Here is a 20,995-nt window from a genome sequence, read left to right on the forward strand (position 1 = left end):
GTAGATAACGTTTTTATAGCACAAACATCTTGAAAGGATACCTACTGTGTTTGTTGTAGTCACATTGTAGTTTCGTTGTTAGATGTTCATCCTGGCTGACGGCTGTGACAGAATAAAATATTGTTTTGTTTTGTAAATTTTCAGTGATATCAAATCGATCGATCCACCAAAAATCATTAAAATAATTATTATCATGATTTCATCCTTTCTTGAGATAAATTAAAGTCTTATAATCCACAACATAATCATATAAAAAACATAGAGGATAGGTGTCTCTTTTCATAGAAAAATATATGAAACACAATCTAGCAATATACATTATCTATTAATTATTGATATTATTTTTAGTGATTTTTTAAGACTAAATGTTTTTTTAAAGCAACACTTAAATTTATTTCTGAACGCATATGACGCGACGATGCTGTTTCGGCGGGGAACGGTAGAAGCGTCTGTCAGTTTAAAATTTGACGGTTATGTTTAATTCGAATGTTTGAACTTCAAACGAAAACGAATTATCATGACGATTGGACTAGATTGATTTAATAGGACGTGTTTTCACTAGTTATTATTTGAATTGGATTTGACTATTAAAAGAAAGTTTAACTATTTACGCGTGTGACAAACAGTGTGTGGTGTTAAATGTTACTGTGCTTGTTAACGCGATGGTGAAAATGGAAAGAGGTCCCGGAGGGCCAAAGTCAGTTCTTGCTGCACCTTCAAAAAGCGGATCTACTCAAAACATGGCATCGAACATAAAAGTTGTTGTCAGGGTTCGACCGATGAATAGCAGGGAAATAGAACAGAACAACCGAATTGTGGTAGATGTTGTTGATGACAGAATGTTAGTTTTTGACCCAAAAGAGGAAATTCGTCCCTTTTTCTACCAAGGAGTACAGCAGCCGAACAAAAACTTTCTTAAACGCGCCAACAAAGAAATGAAATTTGTATTTGATAACGTGTGTGGTCAGAATGCATCAAATTACGATGTTTTTGAAACCACAACTAAAGAAATGCTACCTTCCTTGATGGAGGGGTACAATTGTTCTGTGTTTGTGTATGGAGCTACGGGTGCAGGGAAGACATTCACAATGATTGGAAGCAAGGAAAATCCTGGAATAACTTATTTGACCATGGAACACTTGTTCTATACAATAAATTCTTTTGAAAAGGACAGGGAGTTTGACATTGGAGTTTCATATATTGAAGTAAGTAAAGTTAATGATAAATATTTATAATATATTCCTTAATGTACACATTTTTTTTATTTTTACTAAAGCAAGGACATAAGAAGCAATCGGCGGATCTACTGTAAAATAACAATTTAATTTCAATCAACAGGTGTACAATGAGAATGTATATGACTTATTAAAACCATCAAGTACTCCACTGCAATTACGTGAAGACTCAAAGTATGGGGTAATGGTTGCTGGATTAACCTTGCACAATATCAAAACAGCAAGGGAACTTCTTAATATGTTGGAAAACGGCAATAAGAATAGAACACAACATCCTACAGATGCCAACGCTGAAAGTTCTAGGAGCCATGCTGTGTTTCAAGTAAGCATACAATTGTAACATGTTTCTTTTAATACTCAAATTTCTCATTTTTTATTACACGCTTTTTATTAGCTTCACCTGTATGTTTGTTTGTAATCAACTTCTTTGGGCGCGATTTTGACCCACTTTAAACGACCAGATTTCGTTCAAACTTTGTAGATTTATTGAGGACCGATGACAATACACTAATTTGATAAAGCGTGTTTTTTAGTTTTTTTAAACTATTATTTTATAGTTCAAAAAAATAATTTTCATTAAGATTATTCTAAAATTGTTTCTGACTTTACATAACATACTATACAGGGTGTCCCATAAGTAGTGGACCAACTGGTTATGTAGAGAGACTTATTATCTAACAAAAATACTAAAATTTGTTGTCCTAGACCATAAAGTTTTTGATTTATGCTTTATTTTCAAAATTTGATAAAATCCACATAAGCTAAATATAAACTTTTACCATTTCTGTTTTTTATTTTATTGTTCAAGGTAGTTAAGAATATATAAGTCTATTAGACCAAAAAATAGATAAAAAAATTATGTTTTAAAGTTTACGGACTGAAGTTTAAACAAAGCTGGTGTAAAAAAAATGTATGGTCTAGGACAATAGATTTTAATATTTTTGTTAGATTATAAATCTTTCTACATTACCAGTTGGTCCACTACTTACAGGACACCCTGTATAATCTTTTAAATATTTTTTTTAAGTTTATTATATTATTTAATGTATAAATTATTTCGTGAATTTAATAGGTATATGTAAAGATGCGCTACAAGACAAGCAGTCAGTTACGTATAGTTAAGTTGTCTATGATAGATCTGGCTGGTAGTGAAAGGGCATCTGCCACAGGTTGTATTGGAGAAAGGTTCAAGGAAGGTGCTAATATTAACAAGAGTCTGTTGTCTTTGGGCAACTGTATCAATAAACTGGCTGATGGAAGCAATTATATACCTTATAGGTGAATATGAAAATCATAATAAAACATTGAGATAATATTACTACATATGGAGGAGACACCACAAACAAAATCTGTGCGCCATTTTTTTGCTCTAAGTTTTAAAAATTATTATCTAGTTAGGTACTTACCGATTAAAGTTATTTCTTTGCACTTTTCTGTATTATTTGTGCAATATCGTAACACACACGAAGGCATATTTGATGCGTTTCACTTTAAAACAAAAACAAATGAGCGTGCAGTTACGCCATATGACGTATGTTGAGCGGAACATAAGTGATGTAGGCGGTGTCGTCTCCATATGTATATCTCAATGTAATACAAAAAGTTCTTAATAAATTTCAGACTAAATTTAAAGTTGTAGTAACATTTAAGAATTAAATTTGAATTGTTACTAATATTCTTTAGGAATATAAGAAAGCTACTTAAAATTTCAAATTAGATTGTATTGAACGAGATAATTATTCATTCTTTCGTATTAAATTATCAAAATTCACAATACATTCACCATTACTCTCAAATATAAATTTAAGCAACTCAGTTTCTTACCTATAAATTTGTTACAGGGATTCAAAACTAACTCGTCTTCTCAAAGACAGCCTCGGAGGTAACTGCAAGACAGTTATGATTGCCAATGTTTCACCGTCAAGCCTTAGTTACGAAGACACATATAACACTTTGAAATACGCAGCTCGAGCGAACAAGATACAGCTTAGTATTAAGAAGAATATAGTAGATGGAGAAATGCGGCTGTCACAATACCTCAAGATAAATGAGGAATTGAAGAAAAAGATTAAAGAATTGGAAGCAAAGCTGTCGCTGTCTTCAGTCAAGGTGGTTAAGGAATCTGACGGGAGTAAGGAGAAGAGTGAGTGTTTTTTATAAAAGACTCTATTTTGCTTGTTATTGGAAAACTAGTGCTGAGCCCTAGTTCTGCTTGCGTAGAACCAGAATGGATACAAGTGAATTTTGATTGTGTGATTCAAATATACTTTGCTTTCTACTGGTGAAAGAATAAAAATGGTCTAATTTTTTTGCGTTTATTGTTACATACGGAAAAATAATATTTTTGAAGTGAAACTTCTTTATCGGGGTTGGACAAAAATTTTGTGTAACGTTTTTGCGTTACGCGCCATCTTTTTTTATTTTACAACCTTTACAACTTGATCATTAGGAATTTATTACCTCTATTGTTCGAACAAAAATAAGTTACCGCCTTTAAGAACTTGCCGACAATGTAAGTACACTATTGTTTCTTAGAAAACATTTTAGGAGTAAGTATACGATAATAAATCTATGACTCACGTAAACACGTGTTTGCTTGATTGGTGTTCAATTATGATTTTGTGAATTCAAAATTTATAATAATAAACCTAAAACTCTTTATGTCCAATCAAAATCCGCCTAAGTCGAAATCCTTTATAAGTTGAAAACTCTATAACTCGAATTTTTTGGCGTCTCCCTTGGTCTTTTGAACTACCGCACGATCGGTGCGAGCGAAGCGACCGAGTCGCGGCAGTGGTCGGCGTATATATTCAAATAGGTAGCGAGGAGCGAAGCGACGCGGACGACCGTGTTAGACTAAAGGTAGCATTCGGATCTGGGCGGTCGCGACCCGGCAGCCGCTGCCCCGCAGCCGCGACCGTGGTCGCGCCGTACCGCTTCGTAGGGAATTGTATGCGATAGTTACCGACGCAAGCGACCGAGCCGCGCGGCCGAGGGGCGTGGCCTGCTCGCGACTTTGGCAGCGCCGCCGGGCCGCTCCGGGAGCAGTACGGTCGCGCTGCTGGCGACGTTTACCGATGAAAACGACGAGTTTTTAGTTGAATTAATTGCTAAAAATCCACCACTTTACGATCCTTGACTCAAAACCTATAAGGATAATGTTATGATATAATGAATCGATTTTATTCCTCTTTGATGATAGTAAGACCAACATTATTTGATCATCCTCTTCTTCGTCCTCTATCAGTCTCTTCACGAGTTCTCGCTTTCGTATATTTGACTATTATTTTGACTGAGTGCTGTTTGACTACTGCGCGTGGCAGTCGCTGCCCGGGTCGCGGAGGCTGTTATCCGTAAGCTTCTGGCAGCGCCGCACAGCAGCGACAATGTTCCCGGCTGCAGGGCCGCCGCTGCCAGGTCGCGACAGCCCAGATCCGAATGCTACCTTAACGTATTTCTGTAATATTGTATACAAGCTGTGTCGCGCGGTTTCACCCGCGTGGCTCTGCTCGTGCAGCAGCGTGATAATATATACTATAGTCTATATTACTCGTGGATAATGTAGCTTTCGAATGGTGAAAGAATTTTTAAAATCGGTCCAGTAGTTTATGAGCCTATTCATTACAATCAAACAAACAAACATACAAACAAAGTTTTCCTCTTTATAATATTAGTGTATTATAATTATTTTTTTGAAAAATAAGGTCATAAAGAAGTTTCACTTCTTACGTGTGTACTCTAGTACACGCACACATTTTTTTTTTATATTTTACAATACAATTAGTAAGGCGTTAAATATCTACGAATACTCATCTAAACTTATTTCAGTGAAACAATGGCGTCAGCGCATATTAACGGAAGATGAAACTCACACTGCACTAGAGGAAAAGCTACTCTCTCTCATGTGCCAACAGAAAGTATTGGCTTTGAGACAACGGCTACGAACAAGGGCTTTTTCGCATGTTGCTGATTTAGCGCATAGGTCTTCGTCGGAGCCTTTGAATCAGGTATGTATAAAGAATCTAGTATTATATAAAAATATTGTATTTTTGTCTAAAATATTTTGTTCAGTGTAGGAGGTTAGGGTATAAAATAATACTTCACTTCACTTTATCACCTTTTATTTTACTATAATATTATACTTGTGTACTGTTCACAAATTAAAACAGGACTGAACAAATATTAACGGGTGGCGGTTATTTTATACTTACAAAAAGGTCAAATGAGTTACTATACTCATAATAATTTATTAATTTTTGCATATAATTCCAACAATAATAATTTATTAATTTTTGCATATAATTCCAACACGCCCCCCCAAAAATTAATCATTAAATCAATCTTTACAAAATCAAACTCAAACATTTATTTGTTCAATAAAACTTCTTTTAGAAGCACTTTCGAATCGTCATTACATATTTCTAATATTTACCACAGTACAGTACAGTTTACAAGTATACACTGGGAATACATAATAATAGTCCAACATTTGTTGCAAGGATTAGGAAAAACCCAGAAAAACCTAATCAGACTATATAATATATAATATTCATAAATGTATCAATCAAACATAATTAATAATTTTCACACTAAATTAATTGAATCATTTAAAATGAATCATATTCATTTTAATCCTAATTTGGACTTCATTGCTTGAAAGGCCACGACAGGTAATGGCTTTGTGAGTCCATCTGCTAGCTGCAAACCTGTGGGAATGTAATTTAATTTTATTACATTTTGTTCAACCTTTTCTCTTGAAAAATGATATTTTATGTCTATATGTTTTGACCTCTTATGACTGGTGGGGTTATTTGCAATACTTATGCAACCATTATTATCTTCATATATAACAATGGGTTTATCTATGTTTAAATGAACACTAGCCGCTAATGATTTTAGCCATAACGCTTCCCTTACAGCTTCATACAGTGCCATATACTCAGCCTCAGTCGAAGAGGCTGCCACCGACATTTGTTTCTTGGTACACCAAGTTATAGTACAATTATCAAACAATTTAAATATATAGCCAGTTGTACTTTTTCTGTCCTTTGTATCACTTCCACCCCAGTCAGAGTCAACATATCCACATAAAATATTTTCATAATCAGACCGTTTATAACATAATTTTAAATTAATAGTACCCTTAAGATATCTGAGAACTCTCTTTAAACACAGCCATAATTCTTTATTATTTTTATTAGAATATCTGCTAAGTATATTAACACACAAGCTTAAATCTGGCCGAGTACATAACATTACGTACATTAAGCAGCCTAAAACATTACGACAAGGTGCATTATACTTTTCTTCTGAGTTTAAGGCATCATAATTAAGTTTTACTTCCATAGGAGTATTTATGGGATTGCATTCGTGCATTTGAAACTTATGTAAAATTGTTTTAATATATGCACTTTGATCTAATAATATTTCATCGTTAGATCTTGCAATCTTAATGCCCAGAAATAATTTAATTTCTTTTAAATCGGTCATTTTAAATTTGCTCATTAGGTACATTTTAAAACTATTCATAACACTAATATCAGCGCATACAATTACTAAATCATCAACATACAATAGCACATAAATACTTTTATACACACTGCCCCTGTCTAACATGTAAATACACCTATCTACAGAAGAGTTTTGGAAACCTTTTTCCACAAGGCATTGTTCAAATTTTTCGAACCAACACCTAGCGGCCTGTTTTAACCCGTACAATGATTTATTTAATTTGCATACATAATTATCTTTGTATTGTACTCCTTCAGGTATTTTCATATATATCTCTTCTTTTAAGTCACCGTTAAGAAAAGCTGTTTTAACGTCCATATGGTGAATGAGCAAATTAAACTGATTAGCAAAACTAACAATAAATCGGAAGCTAGCTATTCTTGCAACGGGGGCAAATGTCTCGTTATAATCAGTTAAATATTCCTGACTAAAACCTCTTGCAACAAGGCGAGCTTTGTATCTTAAAGGCTTTCCAAACTCATCAGTCTTCAGAGTGAAAACCCACTTGCAATCAACTATATTTTTATTTTCAGGTTTAGGAACTAAAACCCATGTATTATTAATATCTAATGAATTCAATTCATCTTTTATTGCTTGTTCCCAATAAACTTTATCATCCCGAAATTTAATTTCATTAAAAGAGGCGGGTATATTATACAAAACGGAATGAGCACACATTAAGTAATCATTATTACATTCATCAATTTCTTTATATGACACAGGCGGACGCCCTTTAAGCCTAGCACTCCTCCTTAATTCATTATTACTTGAACTCGGACTAACAGACTGCAGATCAACATGTGTTTGTTCACAATCATTTACATCTTGGTTCTTACTCTTTTTACTAGGGCACTCATTATCATCAGATTTATTACTTGCAGAGACTCTAGGCTTTGACACTGATTTCGACATAAAGTCACTATCAGTTTGGTCATGAGAATTTCGAACATTCTCTTCAAAATTATCTATAGGCCTAGTTTTAATAAAGTTGACCTCGTCAACTATAACGTCTCTAACAACACAAAACCTTTTAATTTCAGGATTCCAAACTTTATATCCGTTTGGTTCATAACCCACGAGAATACCCTTCCAAGATTTGTCGTCAAACTTTGACTTCATAACTTTATTGTGAACATACACAGTCGATCCAAACACCTTTAAATATTTAATTCGGGGCTTTTTATCATGCCACATCTCAAACGGTGTCTTATGACATTGCACCGCTTTAGTCGGAGTCAAGTTAATCAAAAACACAGCAGTTAATACCGCTTCACCCCAAAATACTTTATTTAATTTAGCGCCGTTAATCATAGCGCGGGCTTTCTCAGTAACAGTCCTAACCATTCTTTCCGAGACGCCGTTTAACTGTGGGGTCCTAGGTACAGTTAAATGGTAAGTAATACCCTTCTCAACACAGTAATTTTTCATATCCGTGGATAAGTATTCACGGCCATTATCACAATATAAATTTACTAATTTTGTATTGAATTTACTTTCACTTTTAGCTACAAAGTCCCTAAATACTGAAAATACGTCCGATTTATACGTTATCAAGTAAACCACGGCGTAATGCGTGAACTGATCAACAAAAAGCACAAAATAATTTTTATTATCTACGGTCGGAGGAGTGATAGGTCCACAGACGTCCGAATGAACAATAAATAAAGGTCTCTTCACGTAACTTTTATCCTTGACGTCGTTAAACGGTAGTCTACTCTGTTTACCTTTTATACAGGCTTCGCAAAATTCATTAATTGGCAACAATGTTTCAATTTCATTAAAATCATCTGTCATTTTATTATTTTTCAGTTCTAAAAATTTATTTTTACTAATATGGCCCAAACGTTCGTGCCATAATTTGTACTTGGTAATATTATTATTGCAAATATTAGAAACAGAGTGACTCTCGTGTAACGAAGTCATAAAATCAACAGTTATTAAATTATTATTCAACATACCTCGCATGATGACATTACCACTCTTATCTAGTACACGAGCACCGCACTGGTTGAAAATGATGGTGTAACCAGCTTGTTGCATTTTCGACACGGACAAGAGATTATACGGCACATCAGGACAGTAAAGCACGTTCTCCAAGATTCCCTGTATGCCTGTATCACTGGTTACCTGCAAAGCTCCTTTTTTATTTGCACAGATGAATTGACCGGTTTTAGCAATCGAAATTTTGACAGGCGAATTTAAAAGAGTACAATTGATAAACAAATCTTCCCTGTTTGTTATATGGTCCGATGCTCCGGAGTCCAAGATAAATGTTAATTTGTTACCTCTAAGATCATTTCGATAATTTCCCATCATTAAAACAAACCCAGAAACATAATTTGAAGTTGACGGTTGATTTGTGTCCACTACTTGTAGCGTTTTTTGTCTGTCGGTATAATCTTTATGCTGATTAAATGCCTGATTATTCCTTTTGTAATAGTAGCAGTCATTTTTAACGTGTCCTTTACGCCCACAATGATGACACTTTATGAAATGTGATGTCTTCTTTCTTTTATGACTATCGTAGTTAATTTTATGACGATTGAACTTCCTTTTCTTCGGAATCTCAACTTTAGCCTGTAAGACTTTCATACTAGTGTCACCAGATTCATTCTTCAGCTTCACCTCGTGGTCTAAAAGTCTCGTTTTTACAAAAGCTAACGTTAGATTGTCTTCCGTCAACGTCTCAATTGCAGTGACGATTCCATCATAAGATGAGGGTAGTGTCAAAAATAAATGGGCTATTTTATCAGTCTCTTCCAATTTAGCGCCTGCAGCTAAGAGCTCCGTTATCAAATCATCAAACGTAGTAAAATGCTTGATAAGAGGTACATCGCCTTGTAGTTTTAACGCCAATAACTTCTTTCGTATAGCCAATTGTGTAGCCATACTTTTTCTCTCGTATAGGTTGTCTAATTTTTTGAAAATTTGCCTCGCTGAAGAATCTTCTTTAGCGAAACCGAGAAAAGAATCCGCCAAATATTCCACTATTATACCTTTTGCAATCCTATTGTTTTTCTCCCACTCATTTGTCGGAATGATGGGATCCTCGTCGACCACCTTAAGAACGTCCATTTCGGCCAATAAAGCACGAATACGAAATTTCCACGTACTATATTTTTCGCCATCGAACGGCTTAATGTTTCGCTTCATTTTTTGGTTCTCCATTTTAAATATTAACGTATACGCACTTAACTTAAACAACACTTAACAATTCACTGCACAAACACTGCACTATTATTTTCACTCGCGTAATCTGGGCCCATAACCTGTGGGAGGTTAGGGTATAAAATAATACTTCACTTCACTTTATCACCTTTTATTTTACTATAATATTATACTTGTGTACTGTTCACAAATTAAAACAGGACTGAACAAATATTAACGGGTGGCGGTTATTTTATACTTACAAAAAGGTCAAATGAGTTACTATACTCATAATAATTTATTAATTTTTGCATATAATTCCAACAATAATAATTTATTAATTTTTGCATATAATTCCAACATTCAGTGTACATATTTGTATGGTAAAAATGCTTTGAATAGGAGAATTTGTGATATAAATAAGTAAGTATACATGTTAATTTTTGTCTTTTTTAACCGACTTCAAAAAAAGGAGGAGGTTATCAATTCGGCCGGTATGTTTTTTTTTTTATGTATGTACACCGATTACTCCGTGGTTTCTGAACCGATTTACGTGATTCTTTTTTTGTTCGATGCGGGATGGTGTCGAATCGGTCCCATAAAAATTTTATTCGGGTAGGCCCAGTAGTTTTTATTTTATGAGCATTTTTGTCTGTATTTGTAAATGTTGCAAGTGCAAGTTTGAAGTCGGTTGTTTTTAACGCAGTTATTGACTTGTTATTTTTATTTTGGTATATATGTACAATAACAAATGAATAATTAAATGTGTAGTTAAATGTACACATTTTTGTGTTCACATAAAAAAATTGTCTAACTAAAGGTTTGTATTAAAATATTTAAATATGTGCATAGAAATATAAAAATAAAATTTATTTAATAGATACGCACAGAAGATATACCGCGTCAGGAACGCGCAGCGGAAAGTTACGCCAAGAAGGCAGTATTACTGGACACGAAAATTATGAGCACTTGGACAAAATGGGACGAAAGTCGGAACAAAATGAAAAATCTATTCAACAAAGCTTTAACTGACTGTCCTGATATCATAGACTTTGTAGAGAAACTACAATTGCAAAGTGAACTCAGACATAGCAAGGCGAGAGACGAGTTGCGATACAAATTACTAACAATAGAGAATCAGGAAATAACAGCGTTCACAGATTACATGAGCGATATGCCAAATATGCTTAAAAAGCTATATCTGACTCTAAAAGGATACGATAAAGCTCCCCCAGCTTTAACAGACGAATATCACGAAATTATGAAGAAAGCTAAATCAGCTAAAGGCATTACATGGTCAGACGAAGATGTAGAAAACGATGTACATTTTAAATTCATTTCCTCCCTTGATCTGGAGAAACCAACCACTACATTGGACTTTGGCAAAAAGGATGTCAATTCTACAATAGATATTGTTACCGACAGTGACGATTTAACAGACATAGAAAACAAAGAACCAGTCAAGTTTTCGCCTAAAAAACGTAAAGGCACGCCAATAAAACTGGCTAACAATGAAACAATAATAATAAATGATTCTTTTGAAAGTATGGACACAACGAGAAATTTGAATTCTGCTAAAAAGGTGAAGAGAGAAATTACTCCAGCGATGGACGTTGAGAATAATTATGGTGTTATTGATCCGAATAGTTTGAATTCGACATTTGTGTTGGCTAATAATATGAATTCTTGGAAGAAGTTGCCTGTTAAAGTGGAGCCTAAGGATAAAGAACCAGTTAAAACTGGACTACAGGATAGAACGAATATTCTTCACCGGCCCATCAGTTTTAATGATAGAGGTGAGTGTTTTTTGTTTTGATTTATAATGTTAACAAGTAGTTATTGAAAATTAAAATAATATAATATTATTTTCAACTACTGAAAAATATTTACTGATTAAAACAGTGAAAAAGAAATGTTCAAAAAACATTTTATTTCAAAAATATAAATTTTAATTGAATGATCATGAAATACAAAAACGATTCTGTAAAACAAATAAAAAGTCGATATCAACCAATATCAATTGAAATTGACGTGATTTAAGATTTTTATAATTTTATAGTTATTGTCTTTTTTTACGAAAATATTGAATAACTAGCTTCCGCCCACGATTTTGTACGTGCATCCCCGGTTTTCCGTTCCCGCAAGAATTTCGGGAAATCCTTTCTTAGCGGATGCCTACGTCCTAATATCTACCTGCATGCCAAATTTCAGCCCGATACGTCCAGTGGTTTGGGCTGTGCGTTGATAGATCACTATGTCAGTCACCTTTGAGTTTTATATATATAGATGACTTTTATTTATATTTTTAGCGAAAATAGTAAAACCAGTGGTGGGTAAAGCAGCAGCGTTTAGACGGAACCCACCGCCCCCAGTGAAACCGTCAGCTGGTTTCGGTTCCAGTGTAGCGAGAGATGGGACTTCACTGCAGAAGAATGTGCAAGGTAATTTTATATGTTTGTTTATTCATTGATTTTGTGTTTTTGAAGTGAACCTTCTTTAGGCGCGTTGTAAAATTTCAAGGTCGCGTTATTGCAATACCGTCTCGTCATGGCAATACCGTCACGTCATGGCAATACCGTCACGTCATGGAGTAAGGTGACGATTTTGGTATCTTTGAATCTTGCCAAAGAAGTTTCACTTCTGTATAAATAGTTTATTACTTTTATATTAATCCAATCATTGATTCAGTTAATTGAATTCTAAGAAAGATGATGGCTATGTTTGAAATGAGTAGGTGATTTAATTTTATTTCTCTAATACTAGAGCAGGGTTAACACGACATTTCTCAGTAACGCGTTTATTTTTATTATTAGAGAAATAAAGTTTTGTATTGTTAAATCGAAGTTGAAATAATTGGATCAATGATTGAATTAAAATGTATTTGTTGTGTTCGTCTGAATGGGTGGTGGTAAAAAGATAGACTCAAGGCCTACACAGTCCGGGACAGCCTTAATCTATTAAAAAGTTAATCTTATCCGTAATGTCTTCATGTAAATAAACACATATTAAATACTAGCGGTCCGCCCCGGCTTCGCCCGTAGTACCTACATGTTTAAACTATCCTATCTGTCAAGTTGGATCGAACTGCACATGGTGTGCGAATTTTATTATAATCGGTTAAGTGGTTTAGGAGTCCATTGAGGACAAACATTGTGACACGAGATTTATATATATTAAGATTTCCTTCGTAGTTTGATGCAATCCGCTCCTATAAGCCTACGACTTTAGCAGTCATACAGAAAAGACGTAAGACGAGACGTCTACGAGTGTAGCTTATAACTATAATGTTATGGACAATCTAAAGGCCTATTCAGATAAGAGCGGTATTCGCTAAGGCCGTGGGTAACAGTATCCTGATGGCACGCGATTAAATTTCTAACGTAGTATTTTATAGAGGCTCTAATTGCGTAGCGCCCAGCAAACTTCTTGGTCAAAATGTAGCGTGGTTGGGGAAGCTAGCGCATATATAAAAATATACTAAAACCATTGAGGTATTACTATAGAGAGGACACCACGAACAAAATCTGTGTAACAAGCGCGGCGGCGCGGGGCGGCTAGTGAGTCATACACTTTGTAGATATTCTGCCTTTTATTACTTATAAATTAAAACCAATTAATGTAACAAATTAATATTGTTTATCTTATTAAAAAAATATGAATAAAATTATCAATTAAAACCAATCAATGTAACAAAAAAAAATGGCTTGAGACGATTTACTCTAACTTGCGTTAGAAATAGTTTAGTAGAGATGCCCTCTCTAGTACGTAGTACATGGTAACTCAATGACTAAAACTTGATGCGCAAACTTCCCCCACCACGCTACTTTTTGGCCAAGAAGTTTACCGGTCGCTATAACTATCCTGATCGTACTGATTCTAATCTGTATAAGAAAGAAAGAAAGAAAGAAAAAGAAAGAAAAAAAGCTTTATTGCCAACAAAAACTAAGACTATCTTAACACAAAAATTATTTATCAATTCTAACCAGTAACCAGTCTAATAATAGCAGACAAATAATCCTTTTATATTAGTCAAACACTATTTATAGTGCTAATATAAATAATATCGAACGTTCAGATTAGGGTTTGGGAATTCTCGACAATTTCAACGTCCCGGGACACGAGACAGGCTACGATCAAAGTCCCGGGACTTCCCGGGACTTCGAGCCTTTTTTTAATTATAAAATTTGAACTTTGATTTCTGGTGAAACGTATTAATAAAAAGGGATTTTTTTAAATCAACATTAATTATCGGTTAAATCAACATTTATTAAACATAAAATATAATCACAATAGTTATAACTTTAATATGTCAAATAATTGGTATGTTTATTCCTATAATCACAGATTAACTTTTAATTTAAAACAATTATTAAATATTATTATAATAAAAGAAACTTAGACTTAACAGTCATACTAACTTTAATATCATGTCATAATCATATTAATCATATTTTGGTAATTTTTATAATCACAGATTTGTTTCCTTATCTGTAAAACAGACTTTTGAATCAGTCTTTCAAATTATTAATCAATTAAAAAAATAAAATTACTTTGATTTTATAAAATAGGCTTTTAAAAAAATCAGAGCATTAACAGCTTTGTCCGACAATCTGCTTCTGATTTTTGTAATAACGCCACCGGACAAGGAAAACACTCTCTCATTTTCAACAGAAGTCGGTTTAATTGAGTTTAAGGCTTTATAAAGTAGTTCTAAATTTTATGTATGAAGTAGGTATGTAGACCAAGTAATTATTCATTACAGTAACAGATGGCGCTAGCTAGGCTCATGCAATGCTTTGAAAATAAAAATTAATACAATACATACGACTATCGTGTCTCGTCTCGAGTCTCGACCCAAAAGTCCCGGGACACGAGACAACGAAATTTACAAAAAGTCCCGGGACTTCGAGACACGAGACGTCCCGGGACCCAAACCCTAGTTCAGATTCATTGCCCGATATATCGGATTTACAGATAGCAGGCTAACACGAGGTTATAGGAAATATGTAGTTTGTAATTGGCTGTCGTGCTTACAGTTATACATAGTTGGATGTTAGACATTGACGTGTAACGGCACAAAGCTCACTGCTCTTGTCATATTAATTGTGATTCGTGAAATCGATTTGGGAAGATTTGTGTTTGTCAGCCTATGGGTGTAGGTATTTGAGAGTAAGGGATAAGTCAAGGCTTAAAGCGAGTTAAACGCGAATTATCACTACATAGTATAAAACAAAGTCGCTTTCTCTGTCCCTATGTCCCTTTGTATGCTTAAATATTTAAAACTACGCAACGGATTTTGATGCGGTTTTTTTTAATAGATAGATTGATTCAATAGGAAGGTTTTAGTATATAATTTATTAGGCTTTAGACAAAGCGGGCGAAGCCGCGGGCGGTAAGCTAGTTCGTTATACATATTATTGTTTATTTCGATGGTTTACTTAAATGGCGCGCAAAGGGGCAGTCTATTCGTTAAAGTTTTTAAATTTTAAAATCAAAACGTAAGATAAAGTAATAAAAAAGGGTGTTCTTATAAGAATGAAATACATTTTGTTTTATAACACCATTTATTTATTGCCTTAAAGATAAATAATAAAAATATTTTTTACATGAAGACATTACAGCGCACTAAGACATAACTTTAAATTAATCTGCATATAAGCAGATGTAATAGACCGGGAGATACTGACACAAAATTTCGAGTCATTTGTAACAGGATGGCGGTTCTACAGGGTTCTTAGTACGCAATGACAAAAAGAAAAATGATGGTGTGAACGCTGGTACCGGCGGCTTAGTCGCGTGGGCGTTAGTCGAACCCGTCGGAAAATAGCGAAAGTCAAACGATTTGTAACAGTATGGCACTTATTTTTCCTGTAAGTTTGAGGATCAACGAATATAAATACAAAATTTCAAAGTTCTAGGTGTTGGAAATCTTCACTTATATAAATTAATAATAAATTTATTTTTCAAGTATGACAGCACTTTTTCCCCCTACTAGAAGTATGGCAAATATAATAATGGTCACATTTTATCAAATACTCTCCAAAAAGCCAAATGCAATACTGGTACAAAAAGATAGGCGAAATAAAAAATTTTTGCAGATTTTCGGCGGTATGGCGACCATTTGGAATCGTCCGAAAAGTATGGCATGGCGATTTTCGTAAATGGCTGCACGACGATGGTTACCTGTGCAAAAGTTAGCTTGGTACAAATGGTTGAATAATTGTTTTTTTTAAATCAACACATTCGCGTCGGTATGGCGGGCTGTAAGTCATACCGGAAAAGTATGGCATGACACTACCGCCTACTTCTTTTTTATGGGCTATCGGTAAATTCTAAAATTTTTGTGTTACAAATCGTTTGACTTTCGCTATTTTTCCGACGAGTTCGACTAACGCCCACGCGACTAACCCACCGGTACCAGCGTTCACACCATCATTTTTCTTTTTGTCATTGCGTACTAAGACCCCTGTAGAACCGCAATCCTGTTACAAATGACTCGAAATTTTGTGTCAGTATCTCCCGGTCTATAATCTATATAATTATTTCCACATATTAAAAGTGTCCGTCAATCAATTCATTCAATGGAAATGCAATCATTTTATCAATTCATGCACAATGCTGGTCAATCTTCAATAGAATTCAATCACTTGATAATCGAAAATCGCTCTTATGTGCACGTCAAAAGAGACAGATTGTTATGAATTAGATTCACGGACCCTCTTCACATGATGTCAAAATAATACTTTACTTCAAATGTGAGTTTTATCACGTCTCGCTAGCGACCACGTTTGATATTTATTATTTATATTGATAGACCCTGGCGGTTATGTGAGGTATTAAATAATTATCAAAAAAATTTTATATTCATTGCAATTTTTTATGCAATTGCGTTCAAAGTTATTTTCTGAGTATTTTTTTTTGGCACAGCATTTTAAGCGTTAATGGCTTAATGCATTTTACTTTGAAAACTTTCTTCTGACTGTTTGTGTGTAAATATGAAAATAATAAAATAGAACATGGCGGACTATTGGTGCCAATTTTTGTTTAGAACAATTTTTGGAATATCCTTTCAAAATGGCTTTTCATATTATAAATGCCAAAGTGCACAGCAAATAATTTATTTTTATTGAAAATATCAAAATTCATCAATATAAATATAAAACGTGGTTGCTATCTATAAAGCATGATTTACGCTACCGTGTCGCGACCGGGCCGTGCCCCGTTCGGCGCTTGATAAAACATTATCTATTTAATTGTATACTCTATCTATGAAGTGATTCATTCCTGAATCCTGACCGTGGCTCGGCCGTGTACGGTTCGGACCCGGACGGGGCACGGCGTGGAAATGTCTTTAGATATTGTTTCAATTAGCACGGTAGCACGGTGTAGCTTGAATCACGCTTAAGCATGTGTCAATGTTTTACGTATAACATACTAACGTGTGTTCGTCCCTCACTAATCACTAACAGACGCAAGAAAGCCGATAAATCAAAAATCAGTTGGTTATAAAGCGGTTCGAGCGAGGGAAAGGATGCAGACTCATCCGTATAGCAGACCAACCATTCGAAAATAAGAAGAATTAGCATAAATATCGATTAATAAAAAGAACTGTAATATACAAGATTTTTGGGAAGTTAATGTAAGGGAGTGTAGTGAAGATTGTGAAATTGATTCGAAGTGTAGAATAAGACGACATTGTAATGTGACAAAAAGTCGTGGCGATGATGGAGTTATTTGTAATTTCTAATATGTAATAAATTTTAATTATGTAGTATGAATAAATGTGTAATATGATCAAGCAAAATATATATCTAATGAAGATACAATTTAAACGCGAGTTATGGTTATTGTTGTGTGGCTTAGTAAAGTGAATACATTTTCATTTTGCAATATGAAAACAGATCTAAAATAAACATAGAGAAATAATCGATGTTTCAAATAACAATCGGCTAGTATTAGGAAGTACAAAGTATAATATGCTTAACGATGTTTTTTTTAATATTGGTTATTTCGTGGGTAATATTGAGAAAACACAGTAATTAACAATAAATCGCGTTTTAAAACCAATTTCTACTAATCTCGAATAATTCGGATACTGTAAAATAGCCCTTAAAACAAACCACGTAAGTACAAAATCAAAAACTTCATAATGTTATTCGTCTATTCTGCATCAGTATTGTAGGAGTAAATATGAATTATGAGGTATGGAAACTGGTTTGTAGGAATAGGGAATATTTCCACGAAACGTGGCAAAATTTCGACGAAACATCCATTTGGTTGAGTTAAATCAACTAGGCGAGTTGATCGGGTGAACACAATATACTGGACGTCACTAATTTGTTGTTTGGGCATTATTATTTTAGAGGGATTAAATAGTTTTTTCATAAATTTAGTTATACGGTCACGATGTTATTTAAAATACGGTTAAATATCATGTTTTCCATTTAATTATCATAAACATTCTCATACTTACTATTATTACTGTGTAACGTCTTTAAAAATAAAATCATAAAAGAAAAGTTTAGATTCTAATCTTAAAGTGAAATTAATACATTTTGAGATTATCCTAAATAGTAAACATTTTCTGTTTAGTTTTGTTTTAATCTTTTTCTTTGTACTTATACCAAATTTCAACCACGAATTGGAGAATAATTTGGGGTCGTAAACCAATTAACCACGCTTTTAAAATCTTCGCGGTCTTTATACCATAAAATAATTGTCCTACTCAAATATGTAATTCTACGCAATATATCATCCATAAAATACCACTTTTAATATATCAACGGACCACATTTCAAAGTACCCACATTCACATTAACTCGTCTTGCAATAGCGACTCATTTGCCCACCGAGAATACAAAGCCTTCGAACTATAATGTGCTTTTGAGATACAGGCTATAGATAATACCACTACCACCAAATTGCAAATTGCCTCTACGGTATTCGCTTTTATATTCAAATATTACGGATACGAGAATCGTCTTTTGCATTGCATTGACGGACCTTTTTACATAATTTAGAATGCCGTAATTTATTGGCTTTTTTGCTCTATTTTTAGTTGAATGATTCATATTGTTGTATTCGTATATTTGGATCTTTAACTGATGTCAGTATTTGATCAATAAATGAAGGGAAAATTAAATTAGTAATAAGCAAGAGCTCGTTTTTCAATGGTCAAATAAAATTACATTGAAAATAAATAATTCATCTGCCTCTTGGAATTGAGATTTTAATATAATATCAGTTATCTTTCAAGGTATTTACTTGTCTTTTGAAAAACTGAAAGTTTATTACAAAGATTGACCACATACGCACAGTATTCATGTAATAAAATTGTAAATTGTTTTAACTGAAATATGCATTCTATGCTAACAATCTCATCAATTGTTTGCATTAGAAGAAATATTTATCGGTTGAAAACACTACAATCAAGGTAAGTAATGTAAATAAAACACTAGAATACGATAGTTCGTATTCTAAGATGTTTTTATTGTTTTTCTTAATATTTCATTTGATCGAATTTGTAAAATGTTTGAATATATTTAACCATGTATGAAAGAAATATTAGTAAAATTCATACAAAAAAAAAATGTATCGCCATAATTTCGGAACAATAGTACGGAGGTCGGAGTTGAAGTACCTACCGACAATTAATTTGTGAGCTAACTACATAATAAAATAATGAATGTTTTTCGCAGGGCCTTTGCTATATATGAAACTACTAGATTTCCGCCCGCGGCTTCGCCCGCGTTTGCAAAGGAAAACCCGCATAGTTCCCGTTCCCGTGGGATTTCCGGGATAAAAACTATCCTATGTGTTAATCCAAGTTACCGTCTATATGTGTGCTAAATTTCATTGTAATCGGTTCAGTAGTTTTTACGTGAAAGAGTAACAAACATCCATACATCCATACATCCATACATCCATACATCCTTACAAACTTTCGCCTTTATAATATATATTAGAATATTAGATAGATCAATCTAAAAGTTATTACAATTTCTTATAAACACCCTAGTCTACACCCACCTGGATAAATTATTTAATGATTATCACGCCACGATTTAGTTTAAATTGGTATAAATTAAAGTATTGCACTTGAATAATTACCATTCACTGTGCTTTTAATTTTAAACAATCAATAAGTGTCTTTTTTCTTTTGTATCCGCTAATCAGTAATGGTTTTTGGATAATTACATTATGAAGCTGTGGCTTGTAAATACTTAAGTGATTATTTCCTTAATTCTATTATATTTAGGTATTATATGAAAAAACAATCTTCTAATGTAAAAATCATTATGTGAACTTACCCTAGTCTCAATAGGGACCTCGATGTACGATAATATACCTAATTATAAGTTTTCCAACTGACTATAATACTGTTTTTTCTTAATTTCAAATAATTTTACTAGTTTATTACCCCAAACTCGGTAAAAAGCTGATTAAGGCAAAAAGCCGTGATGTAAAAAGTTTACTTGTTACCTAGCTAAAGTTTCTTCTATACATACCTACGATGACATAAGTACTATCGTTATGATTCGAATATTAGTTTTTAATATAATATTATGTAATTTTTTATAAAAGGTGTGTAGCTTTAATATTGTAATTTTAATGAAAACATTTTTAAATGGTTTTTTATTTATTTTAATAACGGTCATGGTTATTCTGTAATTTCGTAGATTATATTTTTAATAATGTAAAATTTTTGATATTATGATTGTATTAACGTTAGTTTAAGATTTTGATACATAGATGTATGTTTGTAATTTAGGTATGACCATTTTTCTTTATAAATAAATGTAGAGATTTAGATTAAGTTTTTCAAAGTAATATTTACATGTTTTTTATTAAGCTATATTGATAGACGTTTGTGCAAATTATGAATTGTGTGTACTAATTTGTGTGCGATGGGTGGCTATGTTTGATTAAAGATTTAGTTTATTAGATTAAATATTGTTTTTATTTTTACCTACCCGTAATTGTACCTAAAAGTATGACTCTTTATCCCGAAATATATGGGAATTCGTGAAAATGTAACTGTAAATATTTTTTTATTTATTTATTTATTTATTTATTTATTTATTTTGAAAACTACACAGCTT

General features: G+C 33.3%; 1 protein-coding gene across 3 annotated transcripts; it reads left to right on the plus strand.

Moving 5' to 3' along the window:
• The first annotated feature begins 456 nt into the window (after positions 1-456).
• On the plus strand, positions 457-19,600 carry LOC149484816 (kinesin-like protein KIF18A). Of its 3 annotated transcripts, none has more exons than XM_089701091.1 (8): positions 457-1,205; positions 1,339-1,557; positions 2,308-2,513; positions 3,077-3,378; positions 5,064-5,242; positions 10,774-11,689; positions 12,203-12,334; positions 17,363-19,600. In XM_089701091.1, exons 1-8 carry the CDS (start codon positions 663-665, stop codon positions 17,464-17,466), a joined length of 2,601 nt encoding a protein of 866 aa, XP_089557217.1. In that variant the 5' UTR covers positions 457-662; the 3' UTR covers positions 17,467-19,600. The 3 variants fall into 3 exon arrangements, with proteins under 3 accessions (XP_089557217.1, XP_089557218.1, XP_089557219.1); XM_089701092.1 differs by having other exon boundaries at positions 17,393-19,600; XM_089701093.1 differs by having other exon boundaries at positions 17,405-19,600.
• The last annotated feature ends 1,395 nt before the right edge of the window (positions 19,601-20,995 follow it).

The sequence above is a fragment of the Colias philodice genome, chromosome 11, assembly GCF_061535455.1.
Source record: "Colias philodice isolate Cphi_HAF_F1 chromosome 11, ilColPhil1 Martin Lab GWU primary, whole genome shotgun sequence".
In the NCBI taxonomy this organism is placed as follows: domain Eukaryota; kingdom Metazoa; phylum Arthropoda; class Insecta; order Lepidoptera; family Pieridae; genus Colias; species Colias philodice.

Bases quoted from the DNA above. Each gene is read 5' to 3' on its own strand.
- LOC149484816 (XM_089701091.1), top strand. From the start codon at position 663: ATGGTGAAAATGGAAAGAGGTCCCGGAGGGCCAAAGTCAGTTCTTGCT. The intron at 1,206-1,338 runs GTAAGTAAAGTT...TTCAATCAACAG, and splicing joins TTGGAGTTTCATATATTGAA to GTGTACAATGAGAATGTATA. The intron at 2,514-3,076 runs GTGAATATGAAA...AATTTGTTACAG, and splicing joins AGCAATTATATACCTTATAG to GGATTCAAAACTAACTCGTC.